General features: G+C 45.9%; 1 protein-coding gene across 5 annotated transcripts; it reads right to left on the bottom strand.

Moving 5' to 3' along the window:
• slka (STE20-like kinase a) lies at positions 1-25,578 on the bottom strand. Of its 5 annotated transcripts, XM_042065215.1 has the most exons (20): positions 24,677-25,575; positions 19,819-19,983; positions 17,990-18,038; positions 15,419-15,568; positions 14,965-15,037; positions 14,295-14,489; positions 13,614-13,695; positions 12,988-13,119; positions 10,643-11,911; positions 10,324-10,454; positions 9,993-10,116; positions 9,706-9,885; positions 6,839-6,931; positions 4,434-4,563; positions 3,393-3,517; positions 3,060-3,248; positions 1,835-1,960; positions 1,583-1,696; positions 741-932; positions 1-688 (listed from the first exon to the last, which is right to left on the bottom strand). In XM_042065215.1, exons 1-19 carry the CDS (start codon positions 24,824-24,826, stop codon positions 786-788), a joined length of 3,624 nt encoding a protein of 1,207 aa, XP_041921149.1. In that variant the 5' UTR covers positions 24,827-25,575; the 3' UTR covers positions 1-688; positions 741-785. The 5 variants fall into 5 exon arrangements, 4 of the variants coding, with proteins under 4 accessions (XP_041921149.1, XP_041921148.1, XP_041921150.1 ...); XM_042065214.1 differs by having other exon boundaries at positions 1-932; XM_042065216.1 differs by lacking the exon at positions 6,839-6,931 and adding an exon at positions 5,779-5,850 and having other exon boundaries at positions 1-932.

The following is a 25,578-nucleotide window of genomic DNA, read 5'->3' as shown; positions in this document are numbered from 1 at the left end:
ACATACATACATACATACATACATACATACATCACACCACATCACATCACAAACACACATAAAAACACACACACACACCAACATGGACAAAACACACATTTGAGGCACTGACTTCCCTCTTGGAACTGAGGAATAGGGACTGAACTTGAACTGAAAGGCGTCTCTAAAGTAGCTGTTCCACTGCATTGCCTGAGCCGTTTGGGAAGATTGGGTGCATTCTAATGTAGTCCACCTACTCTGGTTTTGTGTTGCCTGATCAGGTCGGACAAGGTCTGCTTAGGTTGGGCCTGCTTTTATCCAATCAGGTCAGGTTGTGTCTGGTTGGCTCTCGGCTGGTTTGATCAGGGCTGGAATTGTCTTGTTGGGTTTCAGTCTGCTTGGGTCTGATCTGTCACCTTCAGCATGCCCCTGATGCTAAGAGCCCATCAGTAAGCAAAGAGCAGGGAGCATGTTAACATGGTTCACACAGTCAGTCACTCAGTAATGAATGGCCTAGGAAACTCCGAAGATTCAGCGGAGCGTGTTCAGGAGCATCATCGTTTGTGGATGTGAGGGTGGTGGCACTGATTGAGCTTCTGCAGCTTCAGAGTGGAATGGGCATATCTGTGACAAAGCTCCCAGGATTGTCAATGATGCAGGAACCCATGGAACCCTCAGTATGTGTGTGTGTGTATGTGTATGTGTATGTGTATGTGTATGTGTATGTGTATGTGTATGTGTATGTGTGTGTGTATGTGTATGTGTGTGTGTGTGTATATATATGTATGTGTGTGTGGGTGTGTTGGTTAGGACCCAGAGGAGTGGGCCCCTGGGACTGGGTAGAACTTGGACACCCTGCTCTGGGCACTGGGGTTCAGGCACTCGGAGTCGCCGCTGGTGCTGAAGAACACGTCCTGTTCCTGCTGCTTCCTGCTGAACTCCTCCTCCAGGGCCTGCCAACACAAATACAGCACTAGGATTGGTCACGCCAGCACGTGTGACTGCTTACATCACTATAAAGGCTATCAAAAGTAGCCTGGCATACTCTATTTGAGTCTGGTAACATGCCATTTGGATTTGATTATGGGGTGTTTCAACCGATAATGCCTCTGCACGCAATTGGATAGACCTAACCAATCACAGTAATTAAATATGCAAATCCCATAGGGAGAACAGCCAAAAACATCCTTCTTCAAGACATGTGCCTTCATACCTTTTTAGAGTTATTGCACTGTCAATATCTTGTAAAACAGACACGATAGCGAAATCTAAGCATCTCGTTTCTCTGTCAACAGGCTTTACAAAAATCAACTCAAGCACGCTCAGATGAGGTGAATGACTAGGCACTCATCTGCCCGTCCTCCACCCATCAAATCAACTTGGGAACAGCCAAAACAATGAATTAGTGCTGTTTACATCAATAAAATCTGAGCAACACTGTTAAATTACCAACTAAATATCTTATTGGAGGTCTAGCCTTCACAACCAGGCCTCAGGGAAAGTGTGTTCTAACATGTGTAATGTCTCTGTGTGTGTGTGTGTGTGTGTGTGTGTGTGTGTGTGTGTGTGTGTGTCTTGTCTGTGTGAGTGTGCCAGTGCGGACCTTCTTGCGTGGTCTCAGCTTCTCTCTCCACTCTTTGAGCTCGTGGCCATGCTCCTCATCCAGCTCCTTCAGCTTCTGAGTCTCGTGCTCCACCAGCAGGTGGCACTTTTCATTCTACACACACACACACACACACAAAAGACAATTAAATCCCACAGTGTTCATTCACCCATCATTTGCATGTTTGTGTATGACTGCGTGTGTGTGTGTGTGTGTGTGTGTGTGTGTGTGTGTGTGTGTGTGTAGGAGTACCTGTAGCTGCTGAAGCTCTCTGTTGTTGGAGTCACACTGGAGCTGGAGGTCCCTCATCTGGTTCTCGTGTTTCTGCTGCTGATGAAGCCGTTCATTCTTCTGCCTCTTCTCCTCTTGGATTGCAAACTGTGGCCACACACACAGAGACACACACACACAAATATGAACATGACAATCAATACATCTTAAATCATTACAATCATAACAATCATAAAGACGTGCTTGTTTTAGCAATATAATAGTAGTTACCCAATAAACTCTGGATGCTCTAGTAAGCACAAAGCAAAACTGGTTTTTGATTAAAACAGCAAGGCTCGTCTAACTGACCCACAAACACTACCAAATTGCTCTGTTTACCAAGGCCCTTTCTTGATGTAAGATCTTAAAGCATTAGTCAATGTTGAAGGAATAATCATCTCTACTCTAAAATGTGCACTAATCACCTACTCTTAATTTGCAAGGAACAACCACATAGAGCAAGTTTAACACCTAATCCAATGATTGCATTGATGCCCTCAGGGTTTGTCCACTTTCACTACAACACAGCATGCTTATGGGTGTTACACACGAGATGCATGTGTGAGTTAGCCAAGAGCTATACTGGGACGCACAGTGCTGTAGTTACACTGCCATCACCGGAAATCCACTTTTAAACAATCATCCCCCGCATCACATTTTACCTGCAAGAGATGACTGATGCAACTCGGTTCTATCTATAATTACTCTGACCTTTGTCAAATGCATTCAGTGTGTGTGTGTGTGTGGTTAGTTTGTGTGCTCTGTGTGTCTTAAAAGCTATGTAAGGCAGCAGACATCACACACTGATCGGAGAGCATCTTCTCTGAAATGAAGCCACAGGTCACACTGTCTGTGAGAAGGTTCCCTGTGAACAACAGTGCATAACAGACTAGTAGCATTTATCCCAATCTCACACTAGAGGAACATACTGTATAGCCTAGGGACTGTGGCACTTATCCCAAGCTCACACTAGGGGATTATATATGGACTGTGCTGGGACACAGAATACTGAATCATCAAACCATGACTGGTAAGACCAGAGCAAGCGTGTACATTTTCCATTTTTAATACTCAATCAGTCCAATTTAGAGTATATAGTAACAGTGTACATCACTAATTAGAAAAAAATCAGATATGGTATGCAGGTTGGTTGCATAGTTAGTGAGTGAGTGAGTGAGTGAGTGAGTGAGTCCCTGTGACCTCTGACCTGTTTGATCTTGTCGCGGTCTTGTTCGGGCGTGCCGGTGCCCGTGATGCGGAGGCTCTTCTTGAACATGGCCATGCGGGTCTTGGCCTCACTGCGCTGGATCTTGGGCAGACGGCCCTTCTCCTGGGTGTGCTTGTTCTTCATCTCCTCCATCAAACGCTGGTTATAGCCAGCCATCTGTTCCATCTCCTGCTCACACACACACAAACACAAGTTAGAATCTCTCCTAAACTTTACTCATCTCCTTCACAGGGAATAAGGAAACCTCTGTCTTCCCCTCCGACCCCCAACACACACACACACACACACACACACACACACACACACACACACCTTGTCATGCCTCTTGAGCAGCTGGTGTCTCTGCATGAAGTACTGGTCCTTCAACTGCTGTTTGAGCAGCTGGTGTTTCTCCTGAAGGTGGCGCTCCTCCAGCTCCCACATTGCTGCTTCACGGGCTGGAACACACACACACAGTGTCACAGGGTTAAACACACACACACACACACACAGAGACCCACTTGTACAGTCACAATGACACATTGAGTGTGAAAATGATTGAGTGTGTCTGTTGTAGTCACACAGTGACAATGGCTTACTCAGAATAGAAAATAATTGTCCTTGCAGTTTCAGTCATTCATTCATTACACAAACACACACCCAGACAGCTAGAATGAGGTCAGTAAATAAACGAACTTCATACGCACACATGCTCACGCGCACACATGCGCAAGTCAAGGCATGTTAGTCCATGTCCATAAGCAACAGTGATATCAGCCCAACCAAAAAACACATATACAGGGCCTCTGTCTCTCTCTCTGTCTCTTTCTCTCTCATGCATGGACGTGCTGCATGGCTTTTGTTCTGACTCACATGCTGTTTATTAAAGCTTGCCACATGAGAGCAGGAAAGTTGGTCAGAGTGGTTTACACTTCCCCATCTCACAGCCTCTACCTTGCTCCCTCACACAGTCAAACAGAAAGCCCACCACAGCTATTCCTATCTAGCTTCATTTTTATACCTTCCATTATTCACTCAGTCTCTCCCTCCCTCTCTCTCTCTCTCTCTCTCGGTCTCACTTTCCTCTTTCATTCGGTCTCTCCTCCATGTCCCCTGCTCCATCGCTCGCTCCTGACCTCTCTTCACCTCTGCTGTGTGGTTGAGGCGTTATCTTTCTGGTTAGGAGTTCAACCTCAGAAAAGCTGCACCTGAGTGTAAGTAAGTGTGTGTGTGTGTGTGTGTGTGTGTGTACTTTACACTCATACGCTGTTGTCTGTGGTTTGGTTTAGGCAGTCTCTCTAGATGGTGGCCAGCACGTGTTTGTGATGACTGTAATGACTGTACCTGTGTGTGTGTGTGTGTGTGTGTGTGTACCTCTCATGAGCTGTTGTTTGTTGTTGAGGCAGTCTCTCTCAATGGTGGCAAGCTCATGTTTGTGCTGCTGGATGATCCTCTTCAGGGCTGCATCCAACTCTTGCTGCTGTCGCTGCAGAAACTCTTGTTCCTGTGTGTGTATGTATGTATGTATGTGTGTATGTATGTGTGTGTGTGTTTCAATATATGTACAATTGAGTTGAATTGAAAAAAGTAGAACATTTTTCAGGATTAGTATTTCATAAAATAGCTTATAGCAACACAAACACAAGGCTAATATTTCATTAAGCACACACACACACAAACACTAGCTCATATTCACGCATAACAAACAGTTTCCCAAGAAACACTAAGAGACCAATTGATGCATGTGCAATTGATGACCAGGGAAGACATACTACACGAGAGAGAGAGAGAGAGAGAGAGAGAGAGAGAGAGAGAGAGAGAGAGAGAGAGAGAGAGAGAGAGAGAGAGAGAGAGAGAGAGAGAGAGAGAGAGAGAGAGAGAGAGAGAGAGAGAGAGAGAGAGAGAGAGAAAATGGGAAAGAGAGAGATATACAGTGGACAAGTTATAATTCATTCATAGGGACACTGAAATCAGACCATATATCTTTCTATATTACAAACACACACACGCGCGCGCACGCACACACACACACACACACACACACACACACACACACACACACACACACACACACACACACACACACACACACACACACACATCTAAGCTATCTGTCCATTGTCACACCAAGGACATATCGGTCAGATTTTACAACAAACGCCAGACATGATAGCTACACTTCATGAAACGATCCCATTAACCTAAATGTAGACATTAAGAGACTCTTGTTTTTGGAGTTTCAATCTTCATTCTACACAAAACAATAAAACAGATAAATAAAACAGATTTACAACATACAAACATACATTTACAAGATCTTTCACTGGAGAGAGAGTGAGAGAGAGAGAGATAAACTGTACACACAGGTGAGATGTGTCACAGGTATAAGAGCGAGAGACTGGTAGAGCGCCAACCAGAGGCCAGATGGAGAAACTGCACCACGGCACCAACATCGGCACGACACTGCAAACACAAACCACCTGCCAGCTCACATGCCTGTGTGTGTGTGTGTGTGTGTGTGTGTGTACACAACACTGTTCATGGCACATGTGTATTTGACAGGGTCAGTATGAGTATGTGTCTCTCTAAGGTTCCATCATAGTGTGGGTGTACGCAAGTGAGAGAAGCAAAGATGAGATTATCTGTGTCTCTGTGTGTGTGTGTGTGCAGGCCATGTGAGCAGCAGGACAGAAGGAAGCTGAGAGAGTGTGTGACTTACGTCCTGCAGCTGGGCGTTGAACAGAGCGAATGAGGACAACTGAAAAGACTGAATCATAACCTGGGCCACACCCTGTGAAGCAGAACACACACTCCCCGCGTGAGCAACACATACATACACACATACACACTCCCTGCGTCTTTCATTCACACACACACACACACACCCTGCGCCACACACACACACACACACACACTCCCCACACGAGACACACAAACACAAACACACCTGGAGTGACACATACAGAAGCGCACACACACACACACACACACACACCACATCCACTCTCTCACACTCACACACGGAGTCACATCCACTCTCACACATGCTCGGTCACCACTTGATTTGCCCATCAGAAGCTGAGGCTTGAGCAGACACGAACTGTTAGAATCAAGCAAGCTCTCTGTGTGTGAGTGTGTGTGAGAGTGAGTGTGAGAGTGAGAGTGAGAGTGAGAGAGTGTGTGTGTGAGAGAAAGACAGAGAGTAGAAGTGAAGTTAGTAAATAGCCATTGGAACCTCTGCGGTCTTGGTGCATGCAAACTTGCATGATCTGTTAAGAGAGAGCAAAAGGAACAGGAATACACACTCACCTGTGGTACATGACTAATCACACTCAAACCCACACACAACTTACCTTACATCATGTCTCATACCCTTACTTTACAGTGCTGAATCCATCTCTCTGACACACACACACACACCTGAATAATTATGTCTTTCGAATTGGCACATATCTTTCAAACACACGAATATGCACGCACGCACGCACATACTGGCTGGTACTGGATAATCCCATCTGTCGTTCCACAACACCTTTCTGATAGGCTGATCGGTTCTGATAAGCATCACATTCCATCTGGGGCACTGTGAGCATGTCTGTGTTTGTGCGTCTGTATATCTGTGTGTTAATATGTATGCATGTCTGGGTGGGTCTGAAGTGGCTGAGAGGGTGTCTGTGTGTGTCTATACATATGAATGTGTATATGGGCATGGGCCTTGCACGTGTGTGTGTGTGTGTGTGTGTGTGTGTGTTTGTGTTTGTTTGTGTGTGTTCTCCTACCTCTTCATGCTGTGCGATTGCTAGGTCTTCCTTTAAGCGCTTGAGTAGCTCTTTTCTCATATGTTTGGGGGACTGGCCTACTTCCTGTTTCACCTGTATGAATTCCGTCGTGGACACACACACACGGGCCAAACTGAACAGCTGTTTTCAGTCGATTTTCATGCGCGATTCCAAAGAAGCTGCCCCCACACCCACCCCACCGCAAGCCCCAATAAGACCAGCCAGTCCAGAGGCAGAAAGATTAGATGGCGTCCGCATGGATGTTAATGCGATGACTTTAGAGAGGAGTTTCTCCCAGAGAGAGCCAACCGTAGAGCAAAGGAAAGTTAACCGACAGCATCGCCAGCGCTATGACTTCTCTAGCTGTCCCATCAGCCAAGGAGTTAGAGGGACAGAATCCCGTGCCTGGGCCATCATCCACCAGATCAGCCCTTGATGGTCAGTTGCACAATCGGGGTAAGCGTTTTGTTTCACAAGGCCTACAAGTTAAACCTTCTGGAAATAACATTATCTATGTTTTTTTTGTTTAATTTACATCCGTTGAAGGATAAAACAAAAAATGGTTTCATGGGAACTGGTCATTGAAAATGCTAAGATATGTATACTTCCAATGTTATAGGTGTGATTGTGTGGACAAAATTAATTAATTTCAACATTATTGTTCCTACATTACCATCATCCAAGAAAGAGTGGTTAAGTTAGGTCATATCATAGGCATCATATATTGTAAATTTTATAACATATTTATAGAAAACTTGGATGGAAAACTTTAGTGGCTAAGTTTTACAACCATATCAGTTATTACAAATTGTATCTGGAGATTTAGTTGGTAACTTGTTTGGTTGGTTTGACTGGACTGGTTTGATGCATATGTGAAGTATTTACTCTGCTAAATAAGTTCAACCAGTTCAGCTATAGTAAATATGTGTAGTATTAAAATAAAATGTCTGTTTGAGGATGGTAATGGCAAAAATGTGTTTTGTGCCAACATGGTGTTTTTACACATAATTTTCCAACTGTCTAGGTGCTGCTATGTCTAGTCATTAATAATAATGTACAGTTATCCATAATTGGAGTTCCACAGAGATTTATGCGGATAATAAGAAGCGCTTACCCTGATTGTGAAACTACCTACATAGTCTCTCTGGGTGATCTCTGAGCACACACTCAAAACTGCATCAAGGGGAGACTGAAGAGCTCCTGCTATGTTAGGCTAGGACAATGGAGCTAGCCAAAGCTTCTGATGACTAGCTTCTGAAAGCAGGCTTGTGTACAGTACTAGGAATGCAGTGTATTCTACATATAGGAAAACAGTGACACACAGTGCGCATGGCTGTGGTAGGGATGGTATGCATCTCTGGAGCAGGGATGGGCAAGGGGAGTGTCTGGTCTCAGAGATCACCAAGAAATCTATATTGTTTTTACCCTCCTTCACCTGGGTACAGTCACCTGATTTCACCGTAAGCAAAGGTTCTCACCATCCTACGGCCTCACCAAGGCCTTCCACACACACACCCACACCACACACACACCACTGATTCTCTCTCGCAACCAATCACCAAAATCAATGCCACTCATACAACCCACCACCACCAGCACAATCATAATCATAATACCATAAAATTAAAAATACACAAACATCTTCATCACATGATTATAAACAGTGAAATTAAATTACCACATTTTAATAAACATTATATCTCATAACTGAAAATGTATGTCATTAAGCACGCAATGATAATAATTATAAAGTAAAAAAATGAGTACTGTATGTGTATGTGATGTGAATGGGACAGGATGGGAGTGCTTAACTGTGTTTACTGAATGACAAGAGATGGGAGTGTATTCATCAGCTATTAATGTTCCACACACACACGGCTGAGAGGAGGACAACCTCAACACAAGTGCATGTGAAAGTGGACTTTTTTAAGGATAACTGCAGGTCTGTGTGCATTTTAAAATATGATTATATTTGAGCTAAATGTAGTGTGCGTGTGTAGAAGTGAAGAAATTAAAGAGAGCTATGTCCAGTTGCAAGCAAACAGATACAGCTCCAATGACCACAAGCAAGGACAGAGGATCAGCATCACAGAAACCCCCCCATAATGCATTGCATGAGCTGAGCAACTGACCACACTAACCAGAGGCCACTGCAAAGCAAGACAAGCTGCAGAGAAGCACTGCACTAAGACACAACATAGACCCCGCTTTGGAGGGGCCAAAGTGGTCATCCCATTTGTTGCAGTGAGGAGATGCATCTTAACGAGGACAATGAAATGAAAGTTTGTCCAAGTTTAAAGGTAAAACAGGTGATATTGGAGAGAAATAGGTGGATGGGAATAGTTCCACTCTGTGTGGACAGAAATGAATAGCATTGCGTAATATCACACATAGACCATCTCATTTAATAAAAAGTTTCAGGTATGCAACCATTAGATATTGTCTAAACAATGGAGATCACATTCAATTTTACAGCAGTCTAGCATGACGAGAGGATGCAAGTGGTTGCCATGGCAAAGGTCAGAAACCCAGGGGAGACTAAAGAGAGAGCAGAAGAAAAGGCAGCAAGCTCCTGCTATTTACACAACACATGGACTCTCTCTCTCTCATACACACACTCTTTCTCCCCCTCATACACGCGCACACACACACACACACACACACACACACACACACACACACATCAGAGAAGATGAATAAAGCTGCAGGCCCTATAAGCACACTCACTCACCAAGAGTCAAGCGAGCAGAATGAATACCAGTGTGAGGTCGACGAGTTGGTGGGTACCCTGGGAGCTCTAGAAGTGTGTGTGTGTGTGTGTGTGTGTGTGTGTGTGAGGGAGAGAGAGAGAGCGAGAGTGTGTGTACCTCTTTCTTGCGGTTCTTAAGCATGTTCTGGAACTTGGCGAGCTCCTTGTCCTGCTCTGATTTGATGCGCTTGGCCTCGTCCCTCAGGCGGCTGGTGTGCTCCTGCTCCAGGCGCTCGATGGACTGCTTCTGCTGCTTCTCCAAGGTCTCCAGCTCCTGCTCATATTGACGCTTTTTACCCTACACACACATGGGGGGGGGGGGGGGGGGGGGGGGGGTCAGTGAAGTGTTACTGCTGCTTGTGTGTGTGTGTGTGTGTGTGTGTGTGTGAGTGTGTGTTTCCGTACAGTGGTCTCCTGTTCAAAGCGCCTGAAGAGTTGCTCCCTCTGCATCTGGAGTTTGTTGTTGAGCTGCTGCATGGCTCTCTGCTCCTCCTTCTGAAGAAGTCTCAACTCACGCAACTCCTGTCGCCTGAAACACACACACACACACACACACTTACATAGGTGTACATGTATATGATGTGATCTTACATCCAATTTACCATCACTGAAGCCAGCTTCCAACACATATACTCAACATTGTGTCAACATAATAGCAGCCACTAAAGATCCCATCTCTACATTGGAAAAAATCAGTGTCCATATTGTTAAGAGGTGAAGGGTAAAGACAAAACACCTGAGGAAGCGCAGCTCTTCACTCTTGGTGTCGTTGTCGGTGACGATCTTGGAAGTGGTCACGCTGACCTCTACACCGTCCACCATGAACTTGCGCGTCTTCTTCAGGGTCTTTTTCTGACGTCTGGTGTCCTGAGGGTGAGGTGAGGGTCAAGGGTCATAGGTCAGTCAGAGGTCAGAGAGTTGTACATCGCTTCACATGCTAATGAGATATTCACACTCATATGAAAACACACACACACAGCAATAAACTCACACAAACATAAAAATAACGACCTGGTTGAGATGCAGTCAAGTCAGACACCTGAAGACACACACACCTGTATGGAGACGGAGCCGTCCTTGTTTTTGGACAGGAAGTTGGATATGGACAGGTTGATGTCAATGCTGTTGGTGTCAGCAGCCGAGCTGTTCCCTGAATCAGAATCCTTCTCTTTTTCCTTCTCCTCCTCAACTTTTGTCACCGTGGTCTGAATGCCCTCATCGCCCTCGACAACAATCACCGGGGGAACATCTGTTACTGACGTTACTGGCGGCTCTGTCAGTGACTCCTTCTTTTCCTCGTCGGCAACCTTTCCTAGGTCTGGAGACTTGTCATTCTCTACCTCTTTCTCTTCCTTCTCTTCCTCCTCTCCCTTCACCACCTCTTCCTCTGCTCCCTGAACCTCCTCCTGAGAGATGGCCTCTGAGGGGTTCTCTGTGGACTCCACCGCTGCTGCAGCTCCATCTGAGGAGAGTTCACCTCCTTCAGCTGGTTCCTCTTTAGCATCCTTCTCTTCCTCTTCTTCTTCTTCTTTGTCTTTCTTGGTTTCTGTTGTGCTGTCCAGTTTCTCAGACCCTCCAGTTCTCGTGGGCAGTTCTTTGGGCTCTGCAGAAATGCTGTCGGACTGTTCCGCTGGCTCAGCTGCAGTTTCCACTTCAGGCTTCTGTTCTTCAGGTTCCTGTGGTTCTGCTGGCTTGTCTACCGGTTCCTCAGGCTTATGGTTGATCTCTTCTCCTGTCTCGGCGTCTGCCCGTTCTGAGGCATCGGAAAGCGGAGGAAGTTTCTCAATCACTTTGTCTTCCTTCTCCTCATTGTTCTCCATCTCTAATTCTTTCTGTTCTTCCTCCCCATTCACTTCATCATCTTCCTTCATCACCTCTTCTTCCTCTACCTCTTTCACCTCAGCCTTCACCTCTTCACTCACATCAGCCTCCTTTTCTTCTTCCACCTTCTTCTCTATCTTCTCCCTCTTCTTCTCCTCTTCCTCCTCCTCCTTTTCTTCACTCTTTCTCTCATTGATCTCAATCTTCTTGTCTTTCTCCTCAGTCTCACTGATGACCGGTACAGTGTCCTGTACTTCTGGGACTGCTTCTGGTTGGTCTTTGTCCTCATCTTCTGCCCTGGCCTGCACTTCCTCCTCAGTTCCAGCAGGTGTCTCCATGACCACCACCTCCTTCTCCTCATGACCTTTGACCTGATAGGGTTGTGGCTCGGGCTCTGCCATCTCAGAGACGGCATCCAAGGGGGCAGGGCTAGGGATGCCCCTCTCGTCCTCTGAGCTGCCGGCGCTGGCATCCGACAAGGCACGCTTGTGGCTAGGCACCACCTACACACACAAAAAAAAACAATCACATTCAGGGACATACACATAGCAAAGTGAAGACATTTGACAAGTTCTTAACTTTAACTCAAACCCAAGCATCATGGCTAATGAGTTGTCACTCGGTTTGAGGAATGTTGTTCTCTCTGAAGTATCCAACCGTAACCAAATATGGAGAGAGCAATATTCCACAAGGTTTTCTACAATGAAAACATTGTGGATTATTGTTCTGTCTGAAGTATCCCCTCATAAGACTAATAACCCTGTAAATTGACCCCTTGCTCTATGGCTTCTTAGAATGGCGCGTCATGGAGCTTCACTACCACAGGACACAGAGCCCCCTGAGGTCTCCAAGCTACCCCCAGGCCATCCACACACACACACACACACACACACACATGCTGAGGCCATCTCTCCTCCCAAACAAAACAGAGTGTGTTTAGCCCAGCTCCACACAGTGTCTGTGTGTGTGTGTGTGTGAGTGCTCATGTGATGGCCTCATGACACTAATATAACACACACTGCCCTGGTTTCTCATCAAATAATATCCAGTCTGTGAGGGAAACTGGACAGCACAGCTTAGCTGAAGTTCAACAATAATATTCTCTAGCTCTTCAAACAAATGATCCATTTTAACAAATAAATGATCCTGTGAACCTCTCATATCATGTGTGTATTTCTAAAAGCTCTAAAATACCACCCTTCGATCTCTGCCATTGATAACCTACAATACAAATCTCATTGTGCTCATGGTGTTGGTGTATGGCAGCCTAGGCCATGTACATAGGTTGGCAGTTCGCAGACTTTGCATTTGGGGGTACATAAAACAGGCCAAACAGCTCACAAAGTACTGTTCCATATCAAGTTATATGAAGCATGTTTATTTGGAAAAGACAGTGTTTCTTGTACGTGTCTTGTTCTGTTTCTTGTAATGATAGATTGCTGAACTATTAGATTATTCAGAAAATGTGATTTCTAATCAAATGTGCCTTTTTAAGTAGAATCAAATAAAGTATGTAACGTGTGTGTGTGTGTGTGTGTGTGTGTGTGAGTGAGTGAGTGGGTGAGAGAGAGGCATGTACCAGCAGTGGGTCCGTGTCATCCTCCTCTTCCTCCTCTTTGCCCTCTTCAATCTCCTCAGTGACCTCAGCTTTGGCCTCTGCAATCAGCTCTCTCATGGGCTTATTATCCACCACACTCACAACAAATGGATGCTGGACAGAGGCAGAGACAGAGGGATAGAGAAGAAATCAGTGATTGTGTGTGTGTGTGTGTGTGTGTGTGTGTGTGTGTGTGTGTGTGTGTGTGTGTGTGTGTGTGTGAGAGAGAGAGAGAGAGAGAGAGAGTCGAAAAGCATGTCTCAGAGAAAGAGAGTGAGGGAGAGCAAGAGGGACAGAGAGATTATAATGGAGATGTTGTATTCATTATTGTTTTTGGGGTGTATTGATGCCGGTGTGTCTTGTATTAATAGTATTATTGTGGTAGTATTGGCCATTAACCCTTAAAGGAGTACAGTCACACCGGTGTGACGGGAATGTTGAGAAATGAACATTCTAAAGAATATCTGGGTTCATTGAATTCAACATAGAATTTTAGAACCTTCAATTGTTGCGGAACTTAGAATGTTCAAAAACCTACACCTTTAAGGGTTAAGTGTTGTAGTAGCAGTAGTTGTATATGTAGAGGGCATATGTAGGCAGACCCTTACCTGCAGCAGCTGAGCTGTAGTCCACCGGTTGTCCATGTTCTTGTCCAGGCACTTACGCAGGAAGTCTTTAAACTCTGCTGACCTGCCCGGATACAGACACACAGACCAGCCGTTACCATGACTACAGGCCCTCTTTTGCATCAGATCATGATTACTGCAGTGATGCAATCCCCCATGGTCGAAGGCGAGGCAGTTGGCTGATGAATTGTGAATCATCAGAGTATTGCACAACCTGAGCACTTCCACTGAACCATCACTCTATGGTTGATTAACTAGGCCTTTGGAGGATCCCCTTTCAGCATTCACATCAGATAAATGGGTATGTGTGTAGGCACACGCGTGAGTTTGGCTGAGCGCTATACCGCACGTCTGCAATGAGTGTCTCTACATGCTTGTGCACGTGTGTGAGTATTCACAGGCTCGCTGTAAAGGGGAACCAACATCTGTCTGTCATTTGTTGTTTGCTCTTTTGTTTCCTATTGTTTTATCCTCCAACACGAAACAAAAGAGCAAACAAATGACCCCTGTTGGGTTTCCTCTAGCGTCTGTCCCTATTCACCCTCACATAGCCATCACTGGCCACAGTAACTAACTACTGTACAGTACGCTCATATATTATTTGTCTTTAATGTGGACAGAGGTGGACAATAATGTGTGTGTGTGTGTGTGTGTGTGTCTTACCATCTCGACGGTTTCATAAGTGAGGGGGGTTCGGACTTGGCGATCTTCAGAAGCACCCTCATGGGGTTGAGCTCATGGTTGGGGGGCTCGATCTCGGCCATCTCGATCAGGGTGACGCCCAGGGACCAGATATCTGCCTTATAGTCATACGGCCGGTCTTTAGAGGTCTCACACATCACCACCTCAGGGGCCATCCTGAAGCAGAGCAGGGGGGAGAAAAACTACAGGTGAGCGTGAGTGTGTGTGTGTGTGTGTGTGTGTGTGTGTGTGTGTCCTGCATTGGTTTCTCACTGGGCAGATCAGCCTGCTCCTGCCCCAACAAACGTGCAGGAGCTTGGACTGGGAGGCGGGCGTGCTAGCAAAGAGGGCAACACCCATGGGTGCTCACGACATTGGGACTCGGGAGGGAGGTTCACATACTCTGTACCCACTGGCTACCGCTATGTGTGTGTGTGTGTGTGTGTGTGTGTGTGTGTAAAATATAAGTTACAGTATGCAATGTCAGCCTTAATCCAGTTCTAACAGAAACATAGACCATCAACAGACCATACATTCAACTGATGTGATCTTCAGATCAACATTAGCGGACACCGGCAACAGATAAGAGGCAGGAAGTCCTGCAGCCGCTGGCTGTAACCATAGCGACAATAACAATAATGGACTGACTCACCAGTATGGTGTCCCGATGAAGGAATCTCTCCGCTGAAGGGTTTTTGTGTTCTTAGCAGACACACCAAAGTCAGCTGTGAGAGAGAGAAAGAAAGAGTGAGAGTGAGAGAGAGTGTGAGTGAGAAAGAGAGAAAGAGAGAGAGAAAGAAAGAGTGAGAGTGTGAGTGAGAGAGAGAGAAAGAAAGAGTGAGAGTGTGAGTGAGAAAGAAAGAGAGAAAGAGAAAGAGAGAAAGAAAGAAAGAAAGAAAGAAAGAATGTAATAATTACAACAGCCTAATTCAATTGCTGGTGGGGGAATGATGCTCTGATTAATGAAAGTGCCAAAGGGGAAGCTTAGCTCCTGTCTTAAACCGAGAGGATGAGTAGTGAGGAGGAGACAAGGGGAGAGAGAGGAGGAGTGGAGGGACGTAAGAGGGGATGAGAGAGGAGAGGAGAGAGGAGAGGAGGTGTGCTACCCAGCTTGATCTCTCCGCCAATGGTGAGGAGGATGTTCCCAGCCTTCAGGTCGCGATGGATGACTTTGTTGTCATGGAGATACTGGAGTGCCTCTAGAGTCTGCTTACACACCACACGGATCTGGGGCTCCGTCAATGGCCGCTCCAGCTCTACACACACACACACACACACACACACACACAAATGACAAACATACATAAACAATAAATAAAATACAAACATGACCAAAAGCACAATCGTTAGTGCACGAGCATGCACGCACACACACAAACACACAGGACTTAGTTATCTTGCAGTCACCTCTATTTGACATACCAACAATAGTGGTTTCTATTTTAAGTTCAGTCAGCTGAAAGGGTCCATGGCTATCTTCAGCTAGCCATAACATTTACAATCTCATCACGCAGCAATGACACATCATTGTTACATAACACTCCTCTACCAAAACTGTTGCCATTGGTAACAGTGCAAACCTATCACGACCCATGGAGAGTTCTAGTCACATTCTGATCCGTCTCAAGTCTGACTAGTGAACCCAGTGAACTCAACAACTATCAGCAATAATCTCAGGAACTCTGTGAGTGTCTGTCTGAGCCATCTTCAAATCAACAAACTCTATCTGGTCACTGGGATGAATTCAAAACAGCATATGATTGGCTGACTGAAAACTGTAAACCACATGACTAAATAATACAGATCACATGGTTGGCTGACTGTTTAGTCAAAAGCACATAATTGGCTGTCTGTATACATCAAAGCACATGACTGGCTGAATGAGCGAATTTTTGACAGCAGGCGAATGATTTAAAATGTACCAGAGTCTAGCGCATGATTGGCTGGCCCATTGCCCTGGAGAACATGATTGGTCATGTGCACGGGCCAGAATGAGCAGCCTTGGTCACCTCTCGGACAACACTTCATCCATCAAGTACGCCAAGTCATGGTGGTAGTGCCTATGAAGTAGCTGCCAGCGAATATCTGGCTGGTGGCAGGCCAAAGCTGGCTAATAGGTGAAAATATAGTGGACTCACACAGACGTTGCGCTAATAAGGAGCATGGGCCACACAGGTCATTTGAGGGACAGAGAGCCTTTTCTGCCCAGGACGTTTCTATGGTAAACAAGCAGCTTGACTCCAATCACTGACTAATCTTTATCTTCTCATCTCTCAGTCTCTGGCCTGGCATACGCTTGTGTTACCGTTTCAATCAATCAGGGCAGCTCATTGATCACAGGAATGAAGGAAGCTGCTCCAATAGGCGTAAGGAATTTCACTGGTCCTGTATGGCCCGTGTATAAGTCCGAACCCCCCCTCACTTATGAAAGCGTCGAGATGGTAAGACACACATACACACAAACATACACACACATACACACACCCACAAATCAGTCTTAATGACAACGTTATAACCTGCTGTGTGTGCATGCATGTGTGACTGGCTGTGTGAGAGAACACTGGGACACCCGCAGGTGTGAGCCAACACCCCCCCCCCCCCCCACACACACACACACACAAACTGGAAGAACTAGGTGGGCAACCCAACATAATATGACACACTGTGAGTGTAAGATAAACACAGTCAACCCAAAATAAACACGCAAAGACAATGGTAATAATAAACTGGGCTAGGTGGAGCTGTACTGTGAGCATGTACGTAGGCACATCACAGGTGTGTCTGTGTGTAGGGGTGTGCTTCAGGTTGGGCTGAGCATTTCGCTGACGCAGCGAAAATCAGCAGGTCAGCAAGCTGCCATTCCATTGCTTTGTTCAGAGTATTGGGGAAAATCCTGTGTCTGTGCGTGAGTGTGAGGAGGAGAGAGAGTGAGAGAAAGAAAGAAAGAGAAAGAGCAGTACACAGCAACAGCCTGTGTCAGCACTGTCAACCAGGAGAAGCTGCCCATCCCTGCTCTTACAGTCTCTCTATTACTCACTCACACGGTCAGTGCACACGCATACGCACACACACACACACACACACACACACACACACACACACACACACACACGTGGATACAGCGTATCTGTACATTTAGTTTGAGTTAGACACACATGCAGATATAAACAAGTGAGTGCTGATGTAATGCATCTTTCCTTCTCTCTTTCTCCCTCATACACTCATGCACACCCCCACATGAACACTGTGCCAACACACACAGCACAGAGAGCTGAGTTGCCCAACGCAGACAGCTTCTTGAAGAGACCCAAGAACTCTGAACAGTGATTTTCAGAAGTTCCAGGAGGAACTGAGCATGTTGTGGTGTGTGTGTGTCTGTCTGTATGTGTGTGTGTCTGTGTGTGTGTGTGTGTCTGTGTGTGTGTGTGTATGTATGTATGTCTGTGTGTCTGTGTGTCTGTGTGTGTGTGTGTGTATGTATGTATGTATGTGTGTTTCAGTATTGAGTTTCAGAGCCCTGAAACCTGGGCAGATTCCTGCTGGGTCTGTGGGTCTGTGTGAGAGTTGCTCCACAGTCCAGCTCCATCTGTTCCATGCACCGCGTTGCTTTCGGGTTCCTCTCAGTGAGCCGTTCAGCACCGACTCACTTTCTGTTTCAGACACGCAGCAAAACTCACCCAGCATTACAGCATCCACCGCTCCTCCCCCACAGAACTCAATCAGGATCTGGAGAGAGGGAGAGAGAAAGAGAGAGAGGAATGGGGGGAGGGAGAGAGAAGAGAAAAAAAGAGGATTGAAGAAGACAGAAAAGATAGATTAAGTCAGGAGCATAAAAGGAGTAAAGAAAATGGAAATGTAGAGGGTAGGGATAGAAAGAGAGAAAGAAAGAAAGAGAGAGAAAGAGAGGGATGAGGAACAAATTGAAATGAAGAGTGAGTGTTCCATTCTGTAAGCAGCTGGCCATTGGCAGAATACAGGGAGGGGCCAACAGGGTGTCCAGTAGTCAGGGCCAAATCATCGCCAGACACCAGGGCCAAGGGGAAAACCCGTCTCTGTGTGTGTGTGTGTGTGTGTGTGTGTGTGTGTGTGTGTGTGTGTGTGTGCTAGCGGTTGGGGGGGGGGGGGGGGGGTGGGGGTGGGGTGGCATTACATTGCTGCATGTGTCTGTGGGTCTTCGTTCAATGAAATTGGCCTATCTGTATATGTGTGTGTGTGTGTGTGTGTGTGTGCGCAAGTCTCTGCCACCAGGCCCATTAAAACAGCTATGGGCAGTGTGCCCATAGCTGTGCTGTGTAGAGCTAAACCCTAACCACTCCATTTCCACCATCAACACACACAGCAAATGGAAAATGGACAAATAGCTGCTATGTGTGAAACAAAATCTCTCCCTCTGTGTGTGTGTGTGTGTGTGTGTGTGCGCCTGTCAGACCATGTGTCTGCATATTGTGTGTGTGTGTGTGTGTGTGTGTGTGTGTGTGTGTGTGTGTGTGTGTGTGTTCTGTATTATCTTGTGATCGGGAGGACAATAGTGTTTGGTTAGCGAGGCCCCCGCTGTAAGTCTGATGGGGATCAGATGGGTAATCTAAGTGCTGGTATCAGGTGTCATACAAATCAATACAGGCCCGTCTGCACTTATATACACCACTACACACACACATAACTAACTGGGCATGCACACGTGTACACACACACACACATACGTGCACACACACACACACACACACACACACACACACACACACACGTGCACACACAGCCCTCTACCAGAATCAGTATATGGATGGACTCCCCATATACTCATTCACAATCAGAGCACTGAGATGAGTCTACATCAATATCTTAGTGTCCGTTGCATTCATATCAATGGAAAATGATCTCAACATGAGGAGATGAAATAAGACAGCTAGCAAAAGTCTTGTACAGCCCAACCTGTGAAGCTCAAAACTGAGAGAGATTTATTTATCGCTCTCCCTCTGCCTGGTTCAGTCCTTCTCCCAACTCTGATGACATCATTCACAAACTCAAACACAAGCTTTAGTCAGTGAGCTGTTGTCAAGGAGACTGGCCAGAGAAAGATTTTTACTTGCCGTTTCATGAACATTCCGCAGGATGATCCTTTGGCTTTTGTTTAACTCAGCACTTATGAGGGAGGCAAGGGCAGAGGGCATCTACTGAAAGTGTGTGTGTGTGTGTGTGTGTGTGTGTCCCCTAAAGGCCATGGCTGAAGCTGGTTAATTCATGAGTTCTCTCTCTGGCTGTCAGACCAGAGCCGGACCTTAGCCTGACCTCCCTTTAATGCTAGGGCAGGACACCCGAGAAAGCCAGTAGTGCGGAACCCACTAGAACCCAATGGAACATGGAACAGGATCCACAGTGTGAGTGAGTGTGTTGACCCATGGCATGCCCTAGCAGTGCTGTGCATATAGGGGCTATGGACCAACAGGATAAGTGTTTGCCTCTCTCTGTGTGTGTGTGTGTGTGTGTGTGTGTGTGTGTGTGTGCTCACCCATAGCTTGTTCAGGTAGTAGTAGGCATCTAGGAGCTTGACAATATTGGGATGGTCACATGATGCCAGGATGTCGATCTCCACCATGTAGTCCTCCAGCTCCTCCTCTGTCTGGGTGTCGATCACTTTAGCAGCGGCCAACACATTCGTCTGCCTGTTCTGGGCCTATAGAGAGGGGGGACGGGGGGGTAAAGATAGTGAGTACAGTACTAGCATCACTAGGGTTACAGTCCTACTCATTCTCTACAACACACCATCATTTAATTTATAAATGGCCAAGTCTGAAATAAGCATGAAAACAAATCAACCTGAAGAATGTTGAAACGATAATGAGATGGGGGGGGGGGGGGGGGGAATATGGAAAATAAGAAAGAAAGTGCAGTAAATGACAAGAACAAGTACAGAAGAAAGAGTATAAAAGGAGGAGAAACAGGGGAGTGAGTAAGAAAGAAAGGGAAAGAGAGGGAGAGATAGATATATAGAGAAATGAAAGAATAGAGCACAACCCAACAGAAAAGTTAAAAGCAGTCTGTTCAGGTTGCAAGTTGAAGTGTGGGTGTGCGTGTGTGTGTGTGCAGAGATCCTCACGTTTGTGGGGCTGCATATGGGAGTATGGAGTGTTTTCTGAAATGACAGCTTGTGTGTGTACATGTAGAGTGTTTTGTGTAGGAGTGTGTGTGTCCTACTGAGAGGAGTACTAACGCATGGAAACACACACATAAAAAGGCCACTGTTGTACACGCTCCCTTAAAAGACTATCCCTCAGGGAGTCTGTGCTCACTGTTTCATTTATAAAGGTCAACTGCAGGAAATCTTTTGCCAAACACGCAAACGCACACACGCGCACACACACACAAACAAACAAAAAACTTGGGACAAAAATAAAAGAACACAAATACAAAAGACGACAGACTGACACAGACTTTTATGGGCAAAAACACACAGGCCGCCACTCCTACTTCAACTCACACATTGGCACAGGCACACGCGCACACACACACACACACACACACACACACACACACACAGAGGAAAGAAGAAAAGATTTGAAGGATACCCAACCCTAACACACACACACACACACAAACAAACAAGTGTTTCTACAGAGAAAGAAGTAACGTTTTTGTTTGTGACAACTGTTGAATGCCCAAGTACAAGTCAAGTGATGAGCAATTAAAACCGGCCCATAACAGTTTACACCCTCCCAACACCACACACCCAGGCAAAAGGCCTGCGACAGCACTTATCCCATACCCAGAGCCTGCTCTCAAAATCATCAGACGCCTTGTCATTTCAGATTCAATTTCAGACCCCCCTGTGAAATTTGACACCCAAATCACTTGAGGGTTGATGGTGGTTAGTGGTACTGGGTGGAGGGAGCCAGGCTGGAATCCTGTGATCATGAGTGCGAAGTGGAGGGAGAGGGAGAGGGAGAGAGAGAGAGAGAGAGGAAGACGGAAAGGCAGTTGTAAGAGGCCAACCTCTCCTCCCTCCCAGTTGCTAACTCACTCACATTTTCCCCTAACCGCCAGTGCCGTCATGCGCTAAAAATAGCCACCATTTTTTGAAAAAAAAAGGAAGGAAATGAGAAGGCAGTCAGTCACACCAGTTCTCTCTCTCTCACACACACACACACACACACACACACACACACACACACACACACACACACACACACACACACACACTTCAGACTTTTTACCGGAGGGTTGCCGGTTCGAACCCTGACCAGTAGAAAGCGGCTGAAGTGCCCTTGAGCAAGGCGCCTAACCCCTCACTGCTCCCCGAGCGCCGCTGTTGTTGCAGGCAGCTCACTGCGTTGGGATTAGTGTGTGCTTCACCTCACTGTGTGTTCACTGTGTGCAGACTGCAGAGGTGTTCACTGTGTGCAGACTGCAGAGTGTGTTTCACTAATTCACGGATTGGGCTAAATGCAGAGACTAAATTTCCCCTCACGGGATCCAAAGAGTATATATACTTATACACACACACAAACAGGATAACAGTCTATACACACATAGCAACCCATTCTGGACTAGATCCAGGCTCCATCAACTCCTGCTCTAGATCCAGTCTCCATCCATTCCCTTCAGCCCTCTATGTAGGCACCCCCCCACCACCCAGCCAGCCGCGGCCCTGTTCCGCTCTCCGTCTCCGGGGTGTTCCCTTAACATGGCTCGCTGATTGGTGCTAAAAGTGGAAGCAGTCTGAAGCGGCCTGCCGGGCGGAGAGTTTCTGACGGAGGGAGTGACACACCAGCTGTGGGCCAGCCAGTGGAGGCGTGGATGTTCCAGCCCTGGACTCGGGCTCCCGTCCCGCCGCTGTGTTTATGGATACCACAAACAGAGACACCAGGGAGTCGAACGTGTGTGTGTGTGTGTGTGTGTGTGTGTGTGTGTGTGTGTGTGTGTGTGTGTGTGTGTGTGTGTGTGAGAGACAGTGGGAGTATACATTTATGTCATGTCTTGTTTTATTTACACAAGATCACACAACCCTCCTTCCTTTCACTCTCTCTAGCTTGCCCTCTTTCTCCATCAGCTTTTTCCCTCCCATCACTTATTGCTCTCTCTACACAAACACAGTACACACACATTTATTTCAACCTCTTTCTTTGCAAGTTAGGAAGTGGATATGGTCTTCAACTTCAACTTTATCCCTGCTGAAAACCAACCCACACACATTCTCAATCTATTGCAGGAAGCAGCTTTTTTGATATAAGGGCGGTTCCTGAAATCTCATGTTCAAATCTCTCATAACAGCTTTGAATGAATGCCTTTAGGGCCGTTTACCAGGTTGTCATAAGACAGCTCTGTCACACACTGTCACATCATCACACACCAACGTGTTAACACTAACAGCCCTTTTGACAGTACCAAAGTCCCTGGATCAGAACCTGAAGGCACTTTATGACATGTGTAGCACTGTTAGCTTAGCATTTGTATTCCTGGGTCACTCAAGCTTTGTGATTGTGGAAATATGAGACCACACCCACTCTAGCCCCAGAGAACGTGAAGCTTAAACAATGCCAGGGGCCTGGTGATAAAGGAAAGGTGGAACAGGGGAGGTCCGCCCTCACTTTTACATCTTTCGAGCTACGCCTGGCAGGAAACACTTAGTTCCCTTTGCCACTGTGACTACAGGGAGGACACACCCTCTCCGCAAACACACACACACACGTGCACAAAACACATTGCCTCATACTATTCTTCTGAAAGAGTCCGAATGAGAAAGCAATACAGCTCAGTAAGCACTGTAAGGGTCCACAGATATACTCTCTTCCCTAAACACACACACACACACTTGGGGGGAGACATCCACTGTGACATTTCCATGTCAGAGGCACCGTACATACCAGTAATGATGACAGTAGCATGGCATGTGCCCAACTTTCCCTCACACACAATTTCTCTCTCTCTTTGTGTCCCTCACACACTTCTCAGCCTGTTCCATTCAGTGCCGTTCACCACAGTGAAATGCACATCAAAGTGCTAATGTCCTACGCACACCAACACTTCGACTCCAAGGGGGCCCTAATGAAGGACTCTCATATTGCCCTGTTCTCCTAGAGTCTCAACACCAAACACAACAACTTGTCCTTTTCCTTTGTATTAAGACTGGGGAAAAGGCAGAGGATTTCTTTAGATAGACAGACACACAAGCAGACATGTGTGAGTTTATTGTTGCTATGAGGAATCGCCTTCTTTAATAAGGCAGGTCTGATGTAAAATTTGATGTGATAGCCTACTCTTTACCAAAATTAATGAATGAAGCTCTGGAAGCATTAAGTGCTGTGATGTATTATCCATAAGTGGGTTTCAAAATGCTAACCACATGTCAACTTCAGCAGAGACGATGCTTACATACAAATAGCTAATGGACACAGCACATTGATAGCAGTTCTTCTTTCATCATAGACATACAGTGGAAATTAGTCTCTTCTTGATTAAACATCAGGGATCTCTCCCTTTTAAACTTCTACACACACACAGAGTTCCAACACTTGGTGTGTGATCCACAAGTCAGTGCATCAATGTGGACACCCAATTGTGCAATTGCAGCAAAAGGCGTACAGATACACACAAACAATCTAAACAAGCACGAGCAGAAATGTGTGATGGCCCTGATTGTGCAAGTGCAGCAAAGGCATGACAGGGTGACAATGTGTGTGTGGGTGTGTGTTCAAAATTCATCCCAAACTTAATTTCTTGAGCTATATTGAAAATCTGACAATTTGTAGTCTTTCAAGAGAATCCTAAACTCCATGAATTCTTTGAAAACCTCAGTATTAAACCTGATATTCATAGAGCAAGATATAAACAGCTGTTAAACAGTGGCCTACGAAATATCAATTCTTGATGTCATTTTCAAAAGTAAAAGTCTACACTCATCAGCCAACAACTTCACCCTGACACCCTTGACATTTTCTTCCCAAGCATATAGAGCATATCAAAAACTTACAACTTAGGAGTTTTTCCGCAGGCACCAGCCTACTTCACCTCATGTTACCCATCGCCCACCCTGAGATCTGGGCTGTGTGTGCATGTAGCCCTATGTGCACCAGCACAGCGGGAAAGAGTGTAATGTTAGCCAGTTAGCAGCACCATTCAATCCCCATAAAACTTTGATGTTGCATTTAGCAACCTACTCCGTGGCGCTGCTGAATGATGACACAACACCCTTCCATTTTCAACATGAAGCTTGAGGGAAGTACAGCCTAAACACTTGAGGAAATGTTGTGTGGGCAAAGAGAAGGTGAATACGAGAACATTAGAGGGAGTCTGTAGTGTGTGTGTGTGTGTGTGTTTTCTCGTCCGTCATAATGTTCCTTTGTGAACACTTATCAAGACTTTGTGTTTACCTTGTACACTTTGCCAAAGGCTCCATCGCCCAGTTCTCCTACAATCTCCCACTCCTCCTCCGGATTCAAGTCTCTGTGAACGTGTTCGTATTGTTTCTTTTTCTTTTCAGTTCCCAGTTTAAAGATTTTCCGAAAATTAAAAAAGGACATTTTGCCTGTGTAGAGAAAACGTAACAATTACGTTTCACAAAGTCCAGAACCAAGGCAAGTGTTTAACGTCTGATAATTAGCCGTGTATCCTTAAAGAACCAGTCAAATGAATAAGAGCCAGTTATTTGGTCTTCAGTATTGCTGTCCGCAGCTACTGAATGACACGACAGTAACCAATGTTTAAGGCGTTGGTGCAAAATTGTAACATCCACTCATCTAAAGGTCTCAAAGCCAAAAACACACAATGTGTCTTACCACAAAATACAATGTATCTAGCTTATTTTATCGTTCGACACATTAAACGCCTTATTCGTATGGCTTCTCATGGAACGCCTGCACCTTGGAGAGCCCAAAATCGATTTCAATGAGTACATCCGAATCCATATGCCTCGGTCAACAATGAAATGTAGATATAGGCAGATGTCTTAATCCATGGTCGTGCCACTAAGTATATCCGTAGTTGGTATATGATGGTAGCGGATGTTGATCTCGTCAAACTCCACAGAAAGCTCCTTTCAATCGGTTAAGATTGTTGAGACGTCGGCCTTACGATTCAAGCTCCTTCTTGAGGCTTGGAGAAGTGCATGAAAAAATGATAAAAGGGCATAAACTCCCATTTACTTCCTCGACTGGCGTTTTTTGTTTGACCATCCACGTTTTCCTCGCGAAGTCACCATCCAGCCTCTTTTCCACGGTGCTTCTTCTTCTCACAGGAGTCAAGACGTGAACTTCGCCTGTACAGCTTAATGTGA

The sequence above is a fragment of the Alosa sapidissima genome, chromosome 16 (assembly GCF_018492685.1).
Source record: "Alosa sapidissima isolate fAloSap1 chromosome 16, fAloSap1.pri, whole genome shotgun sequence".
Taxonomy (NCBI): Eukaryota; Metazoa; Chordata; class Actinopteri; order Clupeiformes; family Clupeidae; genus Alosa; species Alosa sapidissima.
This window is presented reverse-complemented; position numbering and strand designations above follow the sequence as displayed.

Excerpts from the sequence above, each read along its gene's own strand:
- slka (XM_042065214.1), bottom strand. The coding sequence starts at position 24,826 with ATGTCCTTTTTTAATTTTCGGAAAATCTTTAAACTGGGAACTGAAAAG. Across the intron at positions 3,249-3,392 it reads TGCTCAAGAGGCATGACAAG|GAGATGGAACAGATGGCTGG; the intron begins GTGTGTGTGTGT and ends GTGTGTGAGCAG. Across the intron at positions 933-1,582 it reads AGCTGAGACCACGCAAGAAG|GCCCTGGAGGAGGAGTTCAG; the intron begins GTCCGCACTGGC and ends TTGTGTTGGCAG.